The sequence below is a fragment of the Notechis scutatus genome, chromosome 13, assembly GCF_049901735.1.
Source record: "Notechis scutatus isolate UNSWTSFEM ecotype Mainland chromosome 13, rNotScu1.2, whole genome shotgun sequence".
Classification (NCBI taxonomy): Eukaryota; Metazoa; Chordata; class Lepidosauria; order Squamata; family Elapidae; genus Notechis; species Notechis scutatus.
In genome coordinates, this window is record NC_142021.1 from 1434489 (window position 1) to 1449592 (window position 15104).

The following is a 15104-nucleotide window of genomic DNA, read 5'->3' on the forward strand; positions in this document are numbered from 1 at the left end:
CCAGCAGATCTTGTGTCATACCTTTTTAGCCATAATCATGTTGTAAACCTTTATTTATTTTTCCTTCTACTTGCCATCCTCTTCCCAGTCTGAGGGGAAAATATATATATATATAAATGTCTGGTGATCTAGGTCAGCTGTTTTGGCTCGTTTCGGCTTTGCATCACCCCTTCTGAGTTACGTGGGGTTGTCATGCTTTACTAAAAAAAGATTTTGGCAAAATCTCTCGCTGTTCTTTCATTTTTTTTAGCGCTTTCCCCCCGGATGCAAGTGAAAGTCCCCAGGGCAGCTGTTTTCAACATGTGGTCAGGATGCCCTCATTTTGGAGGGTGTGTATAAATTTACTAAGCGGGGGGGTTACAAAAGAGAGGAAATTACACATACCCCCATACCTGCGTGTTTTAAGATGGAAATGGAAAGAAATGTGAATTTTTGCTTGGCAGAGTTTATTTTCCTTGAGTCTTCCTATACAGGTAGCCCTGGTCGTAGAAACACAGTTGAGCTCCACATTTTTATTGCTAAACAAGACGGTCGCTAAGTGAGTGTTAGGACCATTTTACGACCTTTCTTGCTGTAGTGGTTACGTAAAACACTGCCATTGTTAAGTTAGTGACACGGTTGTTAAGCGGATCTGGTTTCACCATGGATTTTGCTTGTCAGAAGTTTGCCAAAGGAGATCTCGTGACCAGAGGTGGGATTCAGCGGGTTCGGACCGGTTCTACAGAACCGGTAGCAGACATTTTGAGTAGTTCAGAGAACTGGCAAATGCCGCCTCTGACTGACCCCGCCCCCGTCGATTCTCCGCCTCTTGAGTCCCAGCTGATTGGCTGGGTCTCCTTTGGTTGCCCTGCACAGGAGAACGGAGCTGGAAAGCAGGTTAGTGGGGTGGGGAGGGAAGGGGGATTTTGCAGTATCCTTCCCCTACCACGCCCATAGAACCGGTGGTAAAAAAAATTGAATCACACCACTGCACATGACCCCGGGATGTTGCGACCGTCATAAATACAAATCAGTGGCCAAGTGGCTGAATTTCAATTACGTGAACATGGGGATTCGGCAACGGTCGTAGGTGTGGAAAAACCTACATCGTAATTCACTTTGTTCGGTGCCGTTTTCACTTCGAACGGTCCCTAAAATGAAACTGTTGCAAAACCGACTTAACCCACGTCTCGCTTAGCAGCAGAAATGTTGAGCTCAGTTGTTGTGGTCTTAAGATGAGATCTACCTCTCCACATGACGCAGAAGCCTGTTATTTTTGGAATATAATTACTTTTGGGTGGAGTGTTACGATTCCTCCACTTTACCCTGTTTCTGCAGTTGATGAAAAGAACATTTTTAATCCACCCATCTAGATTTTTTTTTACTTTTTATTTTTAAAAGCAGATTAAGTTTCTCTAAACTTCCCACCTTGAGGAATGACTTCATTTGTTGGTTTGAGCTTTGCCGCTTCCAGGTAGGGTGAGAATTGCTGGGCCTGCAAATCTCGTGCGCCAACAGGTTCCTGCCTTTTGGGCACGGTAGGTTTTTTAAAAAGGGCAGTCGAAGTGAGATCATTCTTTTGGCAAGATTAATGAAGATAAAATCGTCCTGCATGCAAGATATTATCAAAGCATTAAAGGGTTTGTTTTCTCTGCTGAACCAGGACAAACCATTAATCAGCCTCCAGCAGTTGTGACTGCTCCAACACTGGAAGTTTTTAAAAAGATGTTGGATAACCCTTTTGTCTGAAGTGGTGTAGGGTTTCCTGACTAAGCAGGGGGTTGGACTAGAAGACCTCCAAGGTCCCTTCCAACTCTTGTTATTCTATTCTATTCTGTTTTGAAGTTAACTGCATAGAGTAGCGTTTCTCCAGCTTGGCAGCTTGAGGGTAAATCCATCTCTGCTTGTGGCTGTATACTGGAGGCAAAGAAAGCTCCAAACTACAAAATAAACTGAAATAATAAAATAAGTTTCACGCTTTTGGTTAATGTCCCTGTTTCCTTGCTTGGTCTTCTGTCGAGGTTAAACTATCCGAACCATTCTTGGCTAATGTAGCCGGTCGTGTCACTAGCCAAAGCAAACAAATTTCCAAAATAATTTATGCAGAAGAGGAAATCCTGAAGAGCTAGTTATTATTTTAGGTTTGGTCTTTATTAGAATTGGCTAAAGGTGGCAGTCTTTATTTTTGGCGAGGTTTCAGCCTGGGGGGCAGAAAAACGTCATAGTCGGAGCGCCAATTTTAGTTTTAGTTCTAATTTAGCTGGAGAATTTTTTTTTAAAAAAAGTGCAAAATTCTTTTCAACTTTCTTTTCAACTTTTTTCTTTTCAACTTTCTTTTCAACTTTGTTTTTTTACCAACTTTGTTTTTTTACCAACTTTGTTTTTTTACCAACTTTCTTTTTTTACCAACTTTCTTTTTAACTTTCCTTTCAAATTTCTTTCTCTCTCTCTCTCTCTCTTTCTTTCTTTCTTTCTTTCTTTCTTTCTTTCTTTCTTTCTTTCCAGGTGGGGGGAACGAAAGCCGGCGTGGTACGTTTTTTGGGGGAGACGGATTTCGCCAAGGGGGAATGGTGTGGCGTTGAATTGGATGAACCCCTGGGCAAGAACGATGGTGCCGTTGCTGGAACAAGGTAAGATCCTGTCCAGCTGAGAATTGGGATAGCCGGCTTTCAGATCAGCCCTGACTGCTGGCTGGGGAATTCCGGGAGTTGAAGTCCACAAAACTACTACAAACCACAGAGTCTTGACTAAATATCCCGCAAATGGACAAAGATCTTGCGTAGACAAACCAACATAACCCCAGTGTCAACTAAAAAAAATACTCCTTTGGTCTTTTTAGTTGCCAGCAGAAAGGGAGTGGGGGAAAGCAGTGCATTCCTTAAATGCTTTAGGTAATTGCTAGGCAGCCGAAGCTTCTGGCGCACAAAATTATTACTGGAGAGCATGATTGATGCATCTTGGCTATGAGTGTGTCTCATTGGAGAATATACATCCAGGGTTGGGGAGGAAGACCAGGGTTAAGGGTGAAATGAATGATGTGTCAGAGTGGGCTGCAACGGGGAAACGCCGACATGTCAATTCCTAATCAATCAATCTTTTTTACTCTGAAAGATGTGGCTAGAGACTTATAATTTGAATGGAGGTGCACGTTGGACTCCTGACAGCTTTAGACCGAGGCATTGATGCTTCACATTGGAAGGAGAGACGCCTTAGCGAATTATAAGCCTATTTGAAGAAATGGTAGTGTTATTTACGGATTGTCGTCCGCCATGTTTGATTTTTCTGTGCAGTCTGTTTTCATGGCTGGGTCTCACCTCCTCCTCGCCTCAGGTATTTCCAGTGCCAGTCCAAATACGGCCTATTTGCTCCGGTGCACAAAGTGACCAAGATCGGCTTCCCGTCCACCACTCCGGCCAAAGCCAAGCCCGCCATCCGGAAAGTCCTCCCTACGCCCACCAGCCTAAAGCGCAGCCCCAGTGCCTCGTCTCTCAGCTCTCTGAGCTCGGTGGCCTCTTCTGTAAGCAGCAAGCCGAGCCGTGCGGGACTAGTAAGTTTCTTTTCGTATTGCGTGCTTGACCACCCTAGAGCAGAAGCAGGCCCCTTTTGTGGGTCTCTCTCTCACACACACAAACACGCATGCATTTGCATTGCTCGTTTTGGCTGTTTTTGCACTGCTCGTTTTGCCTTCTAATGGGGCCGATCTTTCAAAGCATGCATGAAAAAAAACTTGGCAAGCCCTGTGGAATAGAAGCATTTGTGTCTAAGCTGTTATCCTAACTTTTAATCCAAACTAACCACATTTAAAAAAAATAAATAAGAGAGAGGTTATGTTTTGGTTTGTTAAGCTTACAATCTGCCACATGCATAGGTTAGTAATATTTCTACATGCAAACACACAGAGACAAGAGCCTCTGTGGTGCAGTGGTTAGAGTGCAGTACTGCAAGCTACTTCTGCAGCCAGCTGCCTACAATTTGGCAGTTCAAATCCCACCAGGGTCAAGGTTGACTCAGCCTTCCATCCTCCCAAGGTAGGTAAAATGAGGAGCCAAATTGTTGGGGGCAAGTAAACCGCTTAGAGAGGTCTGTAAAGGCAGTATAAAGCGGTATATAAGTCTAAGTGCTATTGCTATACCTGCAATAATATGCCTGCAATAAATATGTCCATACAGATATCTGCACACCTGCAGAGCTATTCTCAGAGAGCATTGTACAAAAAAAGTGGAAAATCTATATGGAGAATGAATCTATATGGAGAAAACATATATGGAGAATGAATAAAGCTGCATGGGGTTGCATTTTGCAAACTGTACCGTGGGTTTGCACCTCTATGCCAATTGAAGACAAAAACACAAATATACAGTATCTACGCTTAAGTGTGCATATATGAGGGAGAGATGGAAGTGACGGTGGCTGGGTGGTTTTAATTTTGTATACCCACATGCTGATTTTGAGCGCTAGTGGTTAAATGGTTAAATTCACCTGATCAATGTAAAGGTAAAGTCCTCGACTTACAATGACAACTGAACCCCAAATTCCTCTTGCTAAATGGATTTTGCTCCGTTTTACACATTTCCTTGCCAAAATTGTTAGGTGAATCCCTGTTAAAGTTAGGAACACGATTGTTAAGCAAATCTGACTTCCCCGTGGACTTCGCTTATCCGAAGGTCACAAAGGGAGACCCCGTGACCCTGCTGCCGTCATAAATGCGAGTCAGTTGCCAAGTGCCCAAATTTTGATCACGTGACCCCAAGGGATGCTGCCACAAGTGTGAGAAACGGCCATAAGTCACTTATTTCGGTGCCATTGCAACTTTGGTCCCTAAATGGAACTGTTGTAAGTCGAGGACTGGCCTGCATTGTCTAAATGGAAGGATTGTCTCACACCCCCAAAAAGAGCCTCTTTCTTTACTCCTGAGTTGTGAACCCTTAAACCTATCTGGTTGCCTTGCAAACTGTATATTTTATTAACTTCACACTCACCGTATATTAATACTTAGCCTTAAACATAAAGGGCTGAATCGTGAATCACCTGCAGGAAAATTTGCAGCTGTTCCCCCATCGAGTGAGGGCTTAAAATTGGGAATTTGCAAACTCCCACCCACCCCCAGTAGCTTCTTCTGCCAAATTTGGCAAGGCCCCTTGGAGGTTTTTTTGTTTGTTTTTTGCTGCATGTGATCCCAGGTTCTGGCTCGGATAAGGGAGCAAATTGTCCGGTTTAACTGAAGGACGGTTTTTATGTTTAGCGCGCGCCAGAGAACGCTTAGCGGCTTAACCAGCTAATCTGCTGTAGGCTCCTTCTGCTTAGGTTGAGGCCAGCTGCCTTTTGTTTCTCTTTGAACACTTCTGTTTCCTATTCTCCTGAATGCTGCATTAAGAGTCTTGCTATGCAGGTATGTTCACTTCCTTTCTTGACTACGAGGAGGGTGGAAGTACGGAGCATGGGAGCAAAGTTAAGTGTTTTCCTAAAATGGGGGCCAGCTCAGTGTCTCGCTATTTTTTAAGAGGTGCAGGGACTTCCACTCCCAGGATTCCCCAGCCATGGGGAATTCTGGGAGTGGAAGTCCGTGCACCTCTTAAAAGCGGCCCAGGTTGAGAGACACACAGCTGATGGTGTGCAGAGCTGAAGGAGCTTCTTGGATGAGAAGTGAAATGTCTTCAAAAGAAAAAAACAAGAAAGTCATGGAAAAGCACCTTTTGGGACAGCTGATGACCAATCTTCTTTGGCCACCGCTTACCTTAATGTGGAATAAACAGCATAATTCTCTGCTTTGGACAATAATAGGGGATTGTTCCACAGCTTATGACCCAAAGGTCACACCATGGACCAAGAATTGGGGTTTTCAGTCGTTTTTATTATTTATATCGGTCCCCTTTAGGGAGCGAGTCTAAAAAGAGCCTTTAATTCTGAACTTCCTGGTGTTCAAGCAACACTGGTTCGCTAAGAGTCTTTTAAAAAAAAACACCACCCCGGGGTCTCAATCTATTCTTCACAACAGACCTCCTTTAAATATCTTTTGTGGCCAGAGAACTCAAGATTTAAGTCATGACATTTTTTTCAAGCCTTCACAGACCCCCTTAGGCAAACATTGCAGAACCCCAGGGGTCTGCGAACCACAGGCTGAGACCCCCTGCCCTATCCCGGGTGGGATTACCCCAATTGGGATGCAGCTTGGAAGTCTCTGCCTCACCCTCGTTTTTCAGCCCTAAGTTTTGCTCTCATCTGATCACGGATCGGAACTGAATTCTGAGAGAAGGCATCCTGCAGAGATATCCCGTCGCACTCTTCCGGCAGAAAATAAAAATCAGTCTGTTTGTACCCACCGAGATCCTCCTGGCTCTTACTTTTCCCCTTATTTGAGGGATCCCTGGTGCTCTCTTTCCTTGAAGACGTTTCACGACCCAGGTAGCTAACATCATCAGTGCTAGGACGGTAGCACCGAAGATGTGACCTAGTTGGGTCATGAAACATCCGCAAGAGACCCTCCAAGCTCAGACAGCACCAAGGACCCTTTCATTTCAATTCTAAGCTACAAATATTCTTCTTTATTTCTCTGCCAAATATTTGGTCCTAATTCAGCAGATCCGCTGGCCAACACCTGCAAAGCTGCACCGATTCAAATCCAAACTCAAGACGCCGGTGGCGTTCGCAACACCGGTGTGTGTTTTGCTTCCCAGCACCATCTGGCCTGTTCAAAATCCTCCTCTCGTTCTTGTAGTTGACAGAGACGTCCTCTCGGTATGCTCGGAAGATCTCGGGCACTACCGCCCTGCAAGAGGCGCTGAAGGAGAAGCAGCAGCACATAGAACAGCTCCTGGCCGAGCGGGATTTGGAGAGAGCGGAAATGGCCAAGGCCACTAGCCACGTTGGGGAGATAGAGCAGCAGTTTGCCTTGGCACGAGATGGCCACGATCAGGTGAGCCGAGGGGTTTAGCCTGTTTGGAGCCACTCTGGCAAGTCCAAACCGGCAACTTCATTGCCTTCTGCCTATACTACAAAAATCTTTCCCTGGGAAACGAGCAGATAAATGAGAGTAGAACTTAAGGAGGGTCAGGCTTATGCCCCTTGTAGCTGCGTAAGGACTCAAGACTAGTTCCCTGCTTGACTCCTCCTTCCTGCCTAGCTGGGAATTTCCCAACCTCAGCTGGCAGATGTGGAAGATCAGATCTCTCTTCTGTACAAAAGATCCCTCTCTTTTCATGACCCCGTGACCCCGCTTAATTCGAGGTAGAGTCAGGGTGACTGGATGGAGCTGAGCATTTACTGGCAGATGGCCTTCCTGGTGCCACTTTTCTGTACAAAAGAATAAAGAAGTAAAAAGGTTCCATACTACCAAGACCGTTTTACCCAGAGAGATTCGATCATTTTAGCAACAGTTGGTTTATTTCGGAAGTCCGTTTGCTAAATTCATTGCTCGTTCTTTCTCTCCACTCCATGAGCTCTTTAAAAAAAAGTTGCCAGACTTTTTAGTTAAAATTTCTGATGAAAAGGGAACGTCGTATTTGGGGAAAAACGAAGGCTAGACTTTGGGAGGACCAAATAGCTCGGGTTGGATTGGGGCGCGTCGCGTCCTCTGTGTAGCTCGTTCACCGTAGCTTCATTTAAGTTGAAAAGAGGCACTTTTCTCACCCGCTTTTCTGTTACTCAGCGAATATTGGAAATGGAGGCCAAGATGGATCAACTGCGAGCCTTGGTGGAAGCGGCTGATAGAGAAAAAGTAGAATTGCTGAACCAGCTGGAGGAGGAGAAAAGGTAAATCAAAGGTGCAGGCAAGCAGGAAAAATTGGAAAAATGATGTACAGCCAGCTCTCCAGCTGCCGTGTTCTTCGCTGGGATTATAATCCAGGAATGGCTTGGAGGGGGAAGGGAATTCTGGGAAAAATCAACAGTGATCCATGCCTTCAATCCTCTGTAAGAGGTTACTCCAGACCGGGGGGGATCAAAAAATCGTGTAGCTGTTTTGTTTTTAATCTTCTACATGGATCTTTTTAACACAATCCAGGTAGAATTACAACCGTTTCCCACAAAGGGAGCAGAGAGACACTGTGTCTTATCCATAAACACCTGGTTTGAATTTTACAAGATCTCGAATCTTTTCTAAAAAGAAAATCAGAATTATTCCGCTACGATGCTTGATTCTTAATTCTCCCCAGGATATGAGAAATAAGCTGGATAACCTCCCTCCTTGTCTTCCCTGTCTTGGTTTTTTTAAAACTGTTCACAGGAAGGTTGAAGATCTTCAGTTCCGGGTAGAAGAAGAATCTATTACCAAAGGTGATTTGGAGGTAAACATGACTCCGCTTCTCTTAAACCGGCTACACGGAAAAGAAAGCGCTTATACCGTAGCAAGCTACCAAGAGAGTAAAGAAAAGAGGTGGATTCTTATCACGTCTGAAAGGACCCCGGATGTGGCTTAACTTTTGCTAGCTGAGTGTTTCTCGCATTTGACTAGATTTTTCTTTCTAATTCTTTTGTCTCCGCTGTGAGTAAGTAACGTTTTTCATTCTCATGTTTTCGCTTCCATGTTGCTCCATAACCTTTCTGGATGCCTTCCCCAAATCCCTAATAAAAATAAAACACTTGTTAAAACCACCCACTGGGAATTGGCGCCCAAACGCTTTAAAACTCGCAGTGGGTCTGAAGGCCTGAAGATCAGTGCTAAAAATGAAGGCTTGAGAACCCCCAGCACAACGCAGCAGCAGCAGCAGAGCTAAGATTTGATGCTGGATATCATCTTGTCCTTCTTTTGGGAAGGCTTTCCGAGAATGCAAGGGTTGTAAGCAGTCAGATGGCTACCCGGGCGTCTGCACTGTGCGTTCCCAGCCTTCTTCTGCACAACACTTTTGCAAGTCGATCTTCAGCTGTGAAAACCACAGGCCCTGCTGGTTTTGCACGCTAAAGCCACACCGTTCGGTCGCTAAATTCACATCCTCTTCAGCATGCTTTTGTGGCATGTTGCTGCTTGATTTCCAGAAACAAAACTCTTTTAAGATGTTCAGTAAATGCTTCCCCCCGCCCCCTAATCTCGTGTATCATGCAAAAGTTGGAAACTGACATGCTTGAGCTTCGGATAATCCAGACTGAAAGCAGAAGGCTTGAATTTAATATTTCATATTATTAGTATCATCTATTTTTATGTTCTCCACCCATCCATTTTATCTGGACTTTTCAAGGAATGCTCATTTTCAGCCTGTGGTTCTTTGTCTGTGTGTGTGTGTGTGTATATATATATTGTTATTCCTGTTACTATGAGTTTGAGATACAGTACATACAGGTAACCCTTGTTTAGCGAGTGTCCTGTTTAGCGACTGTTTTGCAGTTAGGACGGTGATGAAAAAGCAACTTGGCAAGACATCCTCGCAGGTCTGCAAAGCGAAGGAATGCTGAAGTCAGATCATAAGCGCAATCATGGTCTCATTTAGCGACTGCTTGGCTTAACAACCCCGTTGCCCGTCGCTGAAGGAGGGCAACCTGTGCTCAAATCTTCTGTATTCCTAAGATGGCCGGTTCAGGAACGTCAGAATTGCTCAGTCTTTCCCCTTAACCACAAAGAACCCACCATGTCACCCTTGTGGAACCCGTGTCCATTAGACCATTGAGAAGTTTCAAAAATTAAGTCCACGAGAAGATCCGAGGCCCTTCCTACAAGTTCCAAACTTGCACATTCTGGTCATTTCGCACAATGAACTTGACTGGCGATCACACATATGCACTGCGGCCACAAGGACACAAATATTGATGGCAGGTGCTGTATCGCTGTCCTTTTGTGGAACATATGCACTGCAACCAACCTACCAAGCCGGACCAATAATAATAATAATAATAATAATAATTTGGTTGAGAGCTGCTAGCACTTGTAAATTTCCCCCGTCTCCACTCGCAGGGTGGTTTGCTTCCTTTTTTTAAAACTTGTATTTTGAACCGTTACGTTGACTATTCCATTGAACTCATGTTGTCTTAATTTTTGCTGATAGCCAAAGAGAGACATATCTGAAGACCCTGAAAAAAATGTAAGAGGACCTCTGAATGTGTGGAGACACCCCCCGCTTTCCTTCTCCCGGTCTTAACCCCCGATTCTTTCCCAATAAAGCGTTTGTCGATGGTGCTTTTTAACCACTAACAACGCAGATTGTTCCGGGGGCATTCGCTCCCTTCTGTGCCTGCATGAAATTGAAGAACCTTTGTGGGTTTTTAAAAATGTAGGGCCTTGGTCAGAAGCAGAAGATGAGGAGGGAAGCAGGATTCAGAAAAGCTGTGCTTTTATACAAACCTTCAAACTTAGCACGGTGTCCTTAACCAAGATCCAGGCCAAGTTGGGTGATTTCCTAGAGTGGGTTCCATTCCATAAATTAATAAGAGAAATCAGGATGGGAAAACTGTTTATCTTTCTTCATTTTCCCCCCATAGCTTTGCTCTCCAGTGGTTTTTGTGAAACATCTTCCCTTTTAAATTACATATCCCCTGTACTGTGTGTTGCACGAGTGTGTAGCATGACTCTTAGGAAGGACTGAAGGACATTTTGGACCCCATCCCTTTTCCTATACATAAAAAAGTCAGCCTCGTTTCCAAGAAGATCACTGGAGGATCCTGTCTGCTTTTTCTCTTCCCCCCGCCCCCCTGTGCAGAATTGAATCCTCTCTAGCGGGCGCTTCCGTCTTGCCGTGTGGCCTTGTGCGTTCTGATTGCACAGCAAAATATTGTGATTATTATTATTATTTTGCTCTTCTTAAATCAAGGTAGTGGTGTAGCTGAATGAAATTTGCATGTGATGTACTCCCTTTTTTTCTTTTTGTGAATGCTTTCTTTCTGCACCCAAATTTTTTCTGAGCAGGGTCTATACCCCATCCCAATTGAAATCCTTTGCGTTTGAATATTGATTTAATTGAGCGTTTGCAAAGAAGATTACAGTCCACTTCTCTGACCCCCCCTCCCATTTTAATCCGGTTGCCAACTCTTGGGAGAAAACAAGGGTCTTGGGACATCTAAAAAAAAACCTGCTAGGTTTGTAGAAGACTCAAGGCCACAAACACCTGTACAGTTCTCCATTGATTGGAGCAAGATCTGGTCAAGTAGAATCTCCAGTTCTCCTGGATTACAGCTTCTGTAATTCCTAATCCACAGGCCATGCTGGCTGGAGACCACCAAGTTATCTATTTCTTCAGGGTTTGTTAGCAAAAATAGGATATTGAGCATTTTATAGGTTGGTCTCCCCTTGTTCAATCCGTCTAGTGTGCTTCCGGAGTAGAAGGATGAAGGGCCATTTAAATTTGGGATGTCGCCTATGTTGCTCCCTTTATCTTCCCAATTTGTCCCAACAACCAGATCTTCTAGTGAAACACCTTAGGCTCAACAGTGGCCCCGAATGGAGAAGGATGTATTTCAAGGATCATCGTAATGGCCTGCAGTGTAGAAGAAGGGGATTCCTCCTTGTCTTTGAAGACCTTTAGGAGTTTGGACGTGTAACCCAAAGGATACCCTTGATTTACGTGGTGGAGTCAGCGAAGTCACCTCTTCTGAAGTCCTTAAGGACTCTGCTTCCTACACGTCAATGATATTTGTGTTTAGAGCTCTTGGATTGCCTGACGTCCTTTTGCAAATAGGGACCATGTCTCGGCTGTTGACGCTGAGGAAGCTTTGCCCCAATTTGTTGGCCTTCCTTTCAATCATCCCTCCTGTGAAATCTTAAAACATTGCCAAGAAGCTTCTAGTCAAACTTTTGAGGGGAATCTACTCAATTTAGTTGAGCTCTTTTCATCCAAAGAGGCGTGTGAAGAAGGTTGGGCTGAGGGAACCTGCCCCTGGTTCGCGTTGGGGCCATCCAATCCAAAGGTTTCGTCCCCCTCTTCCCCAAGAGCGCTAATCCTGGCAGGGTCTTCTCTCAGGCTCCTTAGCCAGAAGCCCCTCTTCGCCATCCGCTAAAAGTTGTCCTCCTCCAACATAATTGCCAAGTTTCTTCCTGCCCCTCTGGGAAAACGAGTCCTCTTCTAGGGAGAACCCACCAGGAGCATAATCCGTGACTGACAGAGCATTAACTTTTCCTAATTTGTGCTGATAAACATCACGCCAATCAGGCTGCATGGTTTTGTCGCTTTTTGTTTGTGTGTTGTGCTCCTTCGTACATCCATCCTTTGACTCTCGGCATGACAGCCCTGAGTTCCATCTCCCGAGTCCGTCTTTCACCTGGTTCATTTTTTTCCTTTTGGTCACCCTCTCCCTTCTTCCACCCACCCTCCCATCTTCTGCTGCTCCTCACTGGTAGAAGACAGCCGGTGGCACCTCCTGCATGTCGCTCCTCTTTCTTCTCATGCTGGCATGTGATGGTGGCACTGTTGTGTTCTCTTCCTTTCCCTTTTTACTAACAGACGCAGACCAAACTGGAACATGCCCGCCTTAAGGAGCTTGAGCAGAGTCTTCTCTTTGAAAAGACCAAAGCTGGCAAACTCCAGAGGGAGTTAGAAGACACTAGGGTAATGGATTTCACTATGTTTCAATCAAGGTGGCCGAGGGGTGTGTGCGCGTGTCGGTGTGAAAGCGATTTGAGAGTTTTCCGTGGGGAAGGTTTATGACGTTGGAGCTAGTTGTGTTTTGGAAAACCCACCACTTGAGGGGTCCATCAGAGGCCACCAAGGACCCCGCCGTTCAACCCCAAGCTACAAATATTCCCTTCTGATGCGACAACTTGATTTCTCCATCCCGTGTCTCTAAACATTCAGTCCTGCTAAACTTAAAATCCCTCTTGGTGGACTAGCTTTCAGGCTGTTGTGAAGTCCCTGTAAAATAACTTCACAGAAGGGAGCAAGGAGTCATAAATGTAAACCAAGCCTAAGAGATGCCAGAACCTCAAGAGTAAAGTAACCAACCTTCAGGAGCTGATGGACGTTCAGTTATCCTTCATCTATACGGTGAAGACCATCTTAGCTTCCTGATTGAACTTGAAGGTCTGGAAGTCTTCCAAAAGGGACTGGACAGCCATTTTTCCGAAGCAGGGGATTGGAGTAGAAGACCTCCAAGTCCCTTCCAACTCTGATTATTCCATGTTCTTAAGTCGCGTGGAGAACGCTTTGGTGGGTAATTGTTCACGGAACTGGTTTGGAGATGGCTTGACGTTTCATGGCTCTCAATTTTCTGCAGTGGTGGAACTAACATTTTTTTAGAGTTTCACTTTTTAAGGAACCCTTTAAGGAGTTCTACAAACTTGTAATCGTGAGCAAGCTGCAGCTGAAAGCTTTTGATCTTAACTGCCCGTTTTTCTTATCACTAATTTCTGATGATTGACCTTTCTCTTGGAATCAAGATTTACTTCTGAGCCCACAAGAGGATGTTTGCTTTAAACAAAAAGCCAACACGGTTTTTTGTGAGTTGAAAGTTGTTATTTTATAGTATTATGTGGGATTCCACGAACAGTGTCATAAAAATAGGGAAAGGTAGATTGCCAGCGTGCTCTACCCCTTTGAAGGACAGAAGACGTCATGTTAGTACTGAAGTATTTAGAATGCCTCCCTGCCCCCTTTGAATGCATTCTTTTATAATATTCTCTGCTCCTTTTTTTAATGCTGTTTTTTCGTAGGTCGCCACTGTATCTGAAAAATCTCGAATCATGGAACTGGAACGAGATCTAGTATTGCGGGAGAAAGAAGTCACCGAGCTCCGGTCAAGATTGGAGTCCGGTAAAGTGACCGGCAACGTGGACACATCTCTTGCGCTGCTGCAGGAAATCAGTGCCTTGCAAGAGAAGATGGCGTCGGTGAACAAGGAACATCAGGAGGAGATGAAGTCCCTGCGGGACAGACTTGGGGTCAGCGAGGAGTCCTTCCAGAAGGAAATCAAGACCTTGTTGTCCTCCAACGAAAAGATGGCGAAAGAGAACAACGCCTTGAAAGCCAAGCTGGACACGGCCCACAAAGAGAATTTAGAGGTGGTTGAACTGTGGAAATCTAAGCTGGCATCTGCCATAGATTCTCATCAACAAGCGATGGAAGACCTGAAGACCTCTTTCAGCAAAGGAGCTGGCCATCAGGCAGCGGAGTTTGCAGAGCTGAAGGTGGAAGTCGAGAAGATGAGAGAGCACCATCAGAGCGAAGCGTCTAACTTGAAGATGAAGCACGAGAGCGAGAGGTTGCGCCTGGTGAACGAGATCGAAGCCCTGAAGAGCCAGCTGCTGGAGGTCACGGAGGAGAAAGAGAGAAGTTTGGAGGTGCTGAAGACCCAGCTGGAAAGCGCTGAAGATCAGCACCTGGTGGAAATGGAGGACACTCTGAACAAGTTGCACGAATCCGAAACAAAGGTAAAGGAGTTAGAAGGCATCCAGGAGAAATGTGTGGAGCAAACCAAGACCATTGATAGCTTCAAAGCAAAGATCAAAGCTGCTGAAGCAAAGCTCGTGAACCTGGATAGCCTTCAGGTGGCCCTTTCTGAAGGTAAACTGGAGTTGGAGAAACTCAGTGAGGAACACGAAGCCGCCCAAAAAAAGATACAGAGTTTAGAAAATGACAGAAATAATGAAAGTAGCCAGGTGTGTACCAACATCCATTCTGTGTCATTTTGCTTCAATGTTTGTCTCTCCCCTCCCTCATTTCATTGATTTGTGTTGAGTTGAGGAATTCTATTGTTTATTTCAAGCTTTCTGAATGAATTAATAGACCCCCCCCCAAAAAAAATGTTGTATCCACAGAAGGACAACAGGAAATATTTAAAACAGCATTATCCTCCCGTAATGGAATTTGCTACAAGTTGTGGAGTTGTCCATCCATCTGTTGGGGGTGTTAATTGGAATTTAGATAAATTTGTAGAATATAAAATGAGTCTCTGCTTAGCTTCCAAACGGCTTTAATTATCCATGGGAAGATGTGAGATTTTGGTTGAAATGGGTCTTTAGTTTTAATTTCTATGGAAGACCGTTTAGGGTGACATCTTGATTGTGGGATAATATTGAGCAAGGGTCTCCCAACTTGGCAAGTTTAGAGACTTGTGGACTTCAACTCCCAGAGTTCCCCAGTCAGCGTAGAGTTGAAGTCCACGAGTCTTTAAAGTTGCCAAGTTGGGAGATCCTGGATATTGACCATAGTTCCAAAACTGAAATTCCAACTAGAAAGGTGGGTCTGGATTTTCCCCCTGATACCAAAGGGCTA

The 15104-nt window shown here is 44.8% G+C and overlaps 1 protein-coding gene across 11 annotated transcripts in view; it reads left to right on the forward strand.

The window, feature by feature from the left end:
* The window catches only part of CLIP1 (CAP-Gly domain containing linker protein 1), a 51270-nt gene that overhangs the window by 9015 nt on the left and 27151 nt on the right, over nucleotides 1-15104 (forward strand). For 3 of the 11 annotated variants that reach the window (XM_087942917.1, XM_087942918.1, XM_087942925.1), the window contains 8 exons: nucleotides 2485-2609; nucleotides 3310-3526; nucleotides 6695-6892; nucleotides 7625-7728; nucleotides 8201-8261; nucleotides 9951-9986; nucleotides 12339-12443; nucleotides 13544-14488. In XM_087942917.1, coding sequence (XP_087799043.1) covers nucleotides 2485-2609; nucleotides 3310-3526; nucleotides 6695-6892; nucleotides 7625-7728; nucleotides 8201-8261; nucleotides 9951-9986; nucleotides 12339-12443; nucleotides 13544-14488 — 1791 coding nt within the window. Of the gene's footprint in view, nucleotides 1-2484; nucleotides 2610-3309; nucleotides 3527-5290; nucleotides 5369-6694; nucleotides 6893-7624; nucleotides 7729-8200; nucleotides 8262-9950; nucleotides 9987-12338; nucleotides 12444-13543; nucleotides 14489-15104 lie in introns of those variants that run through there. The other 8 variants (XM_087942923.1, XM_087942928.1, XM_087942927.1 and 5 more) reach the window with 4 other exon arrangements.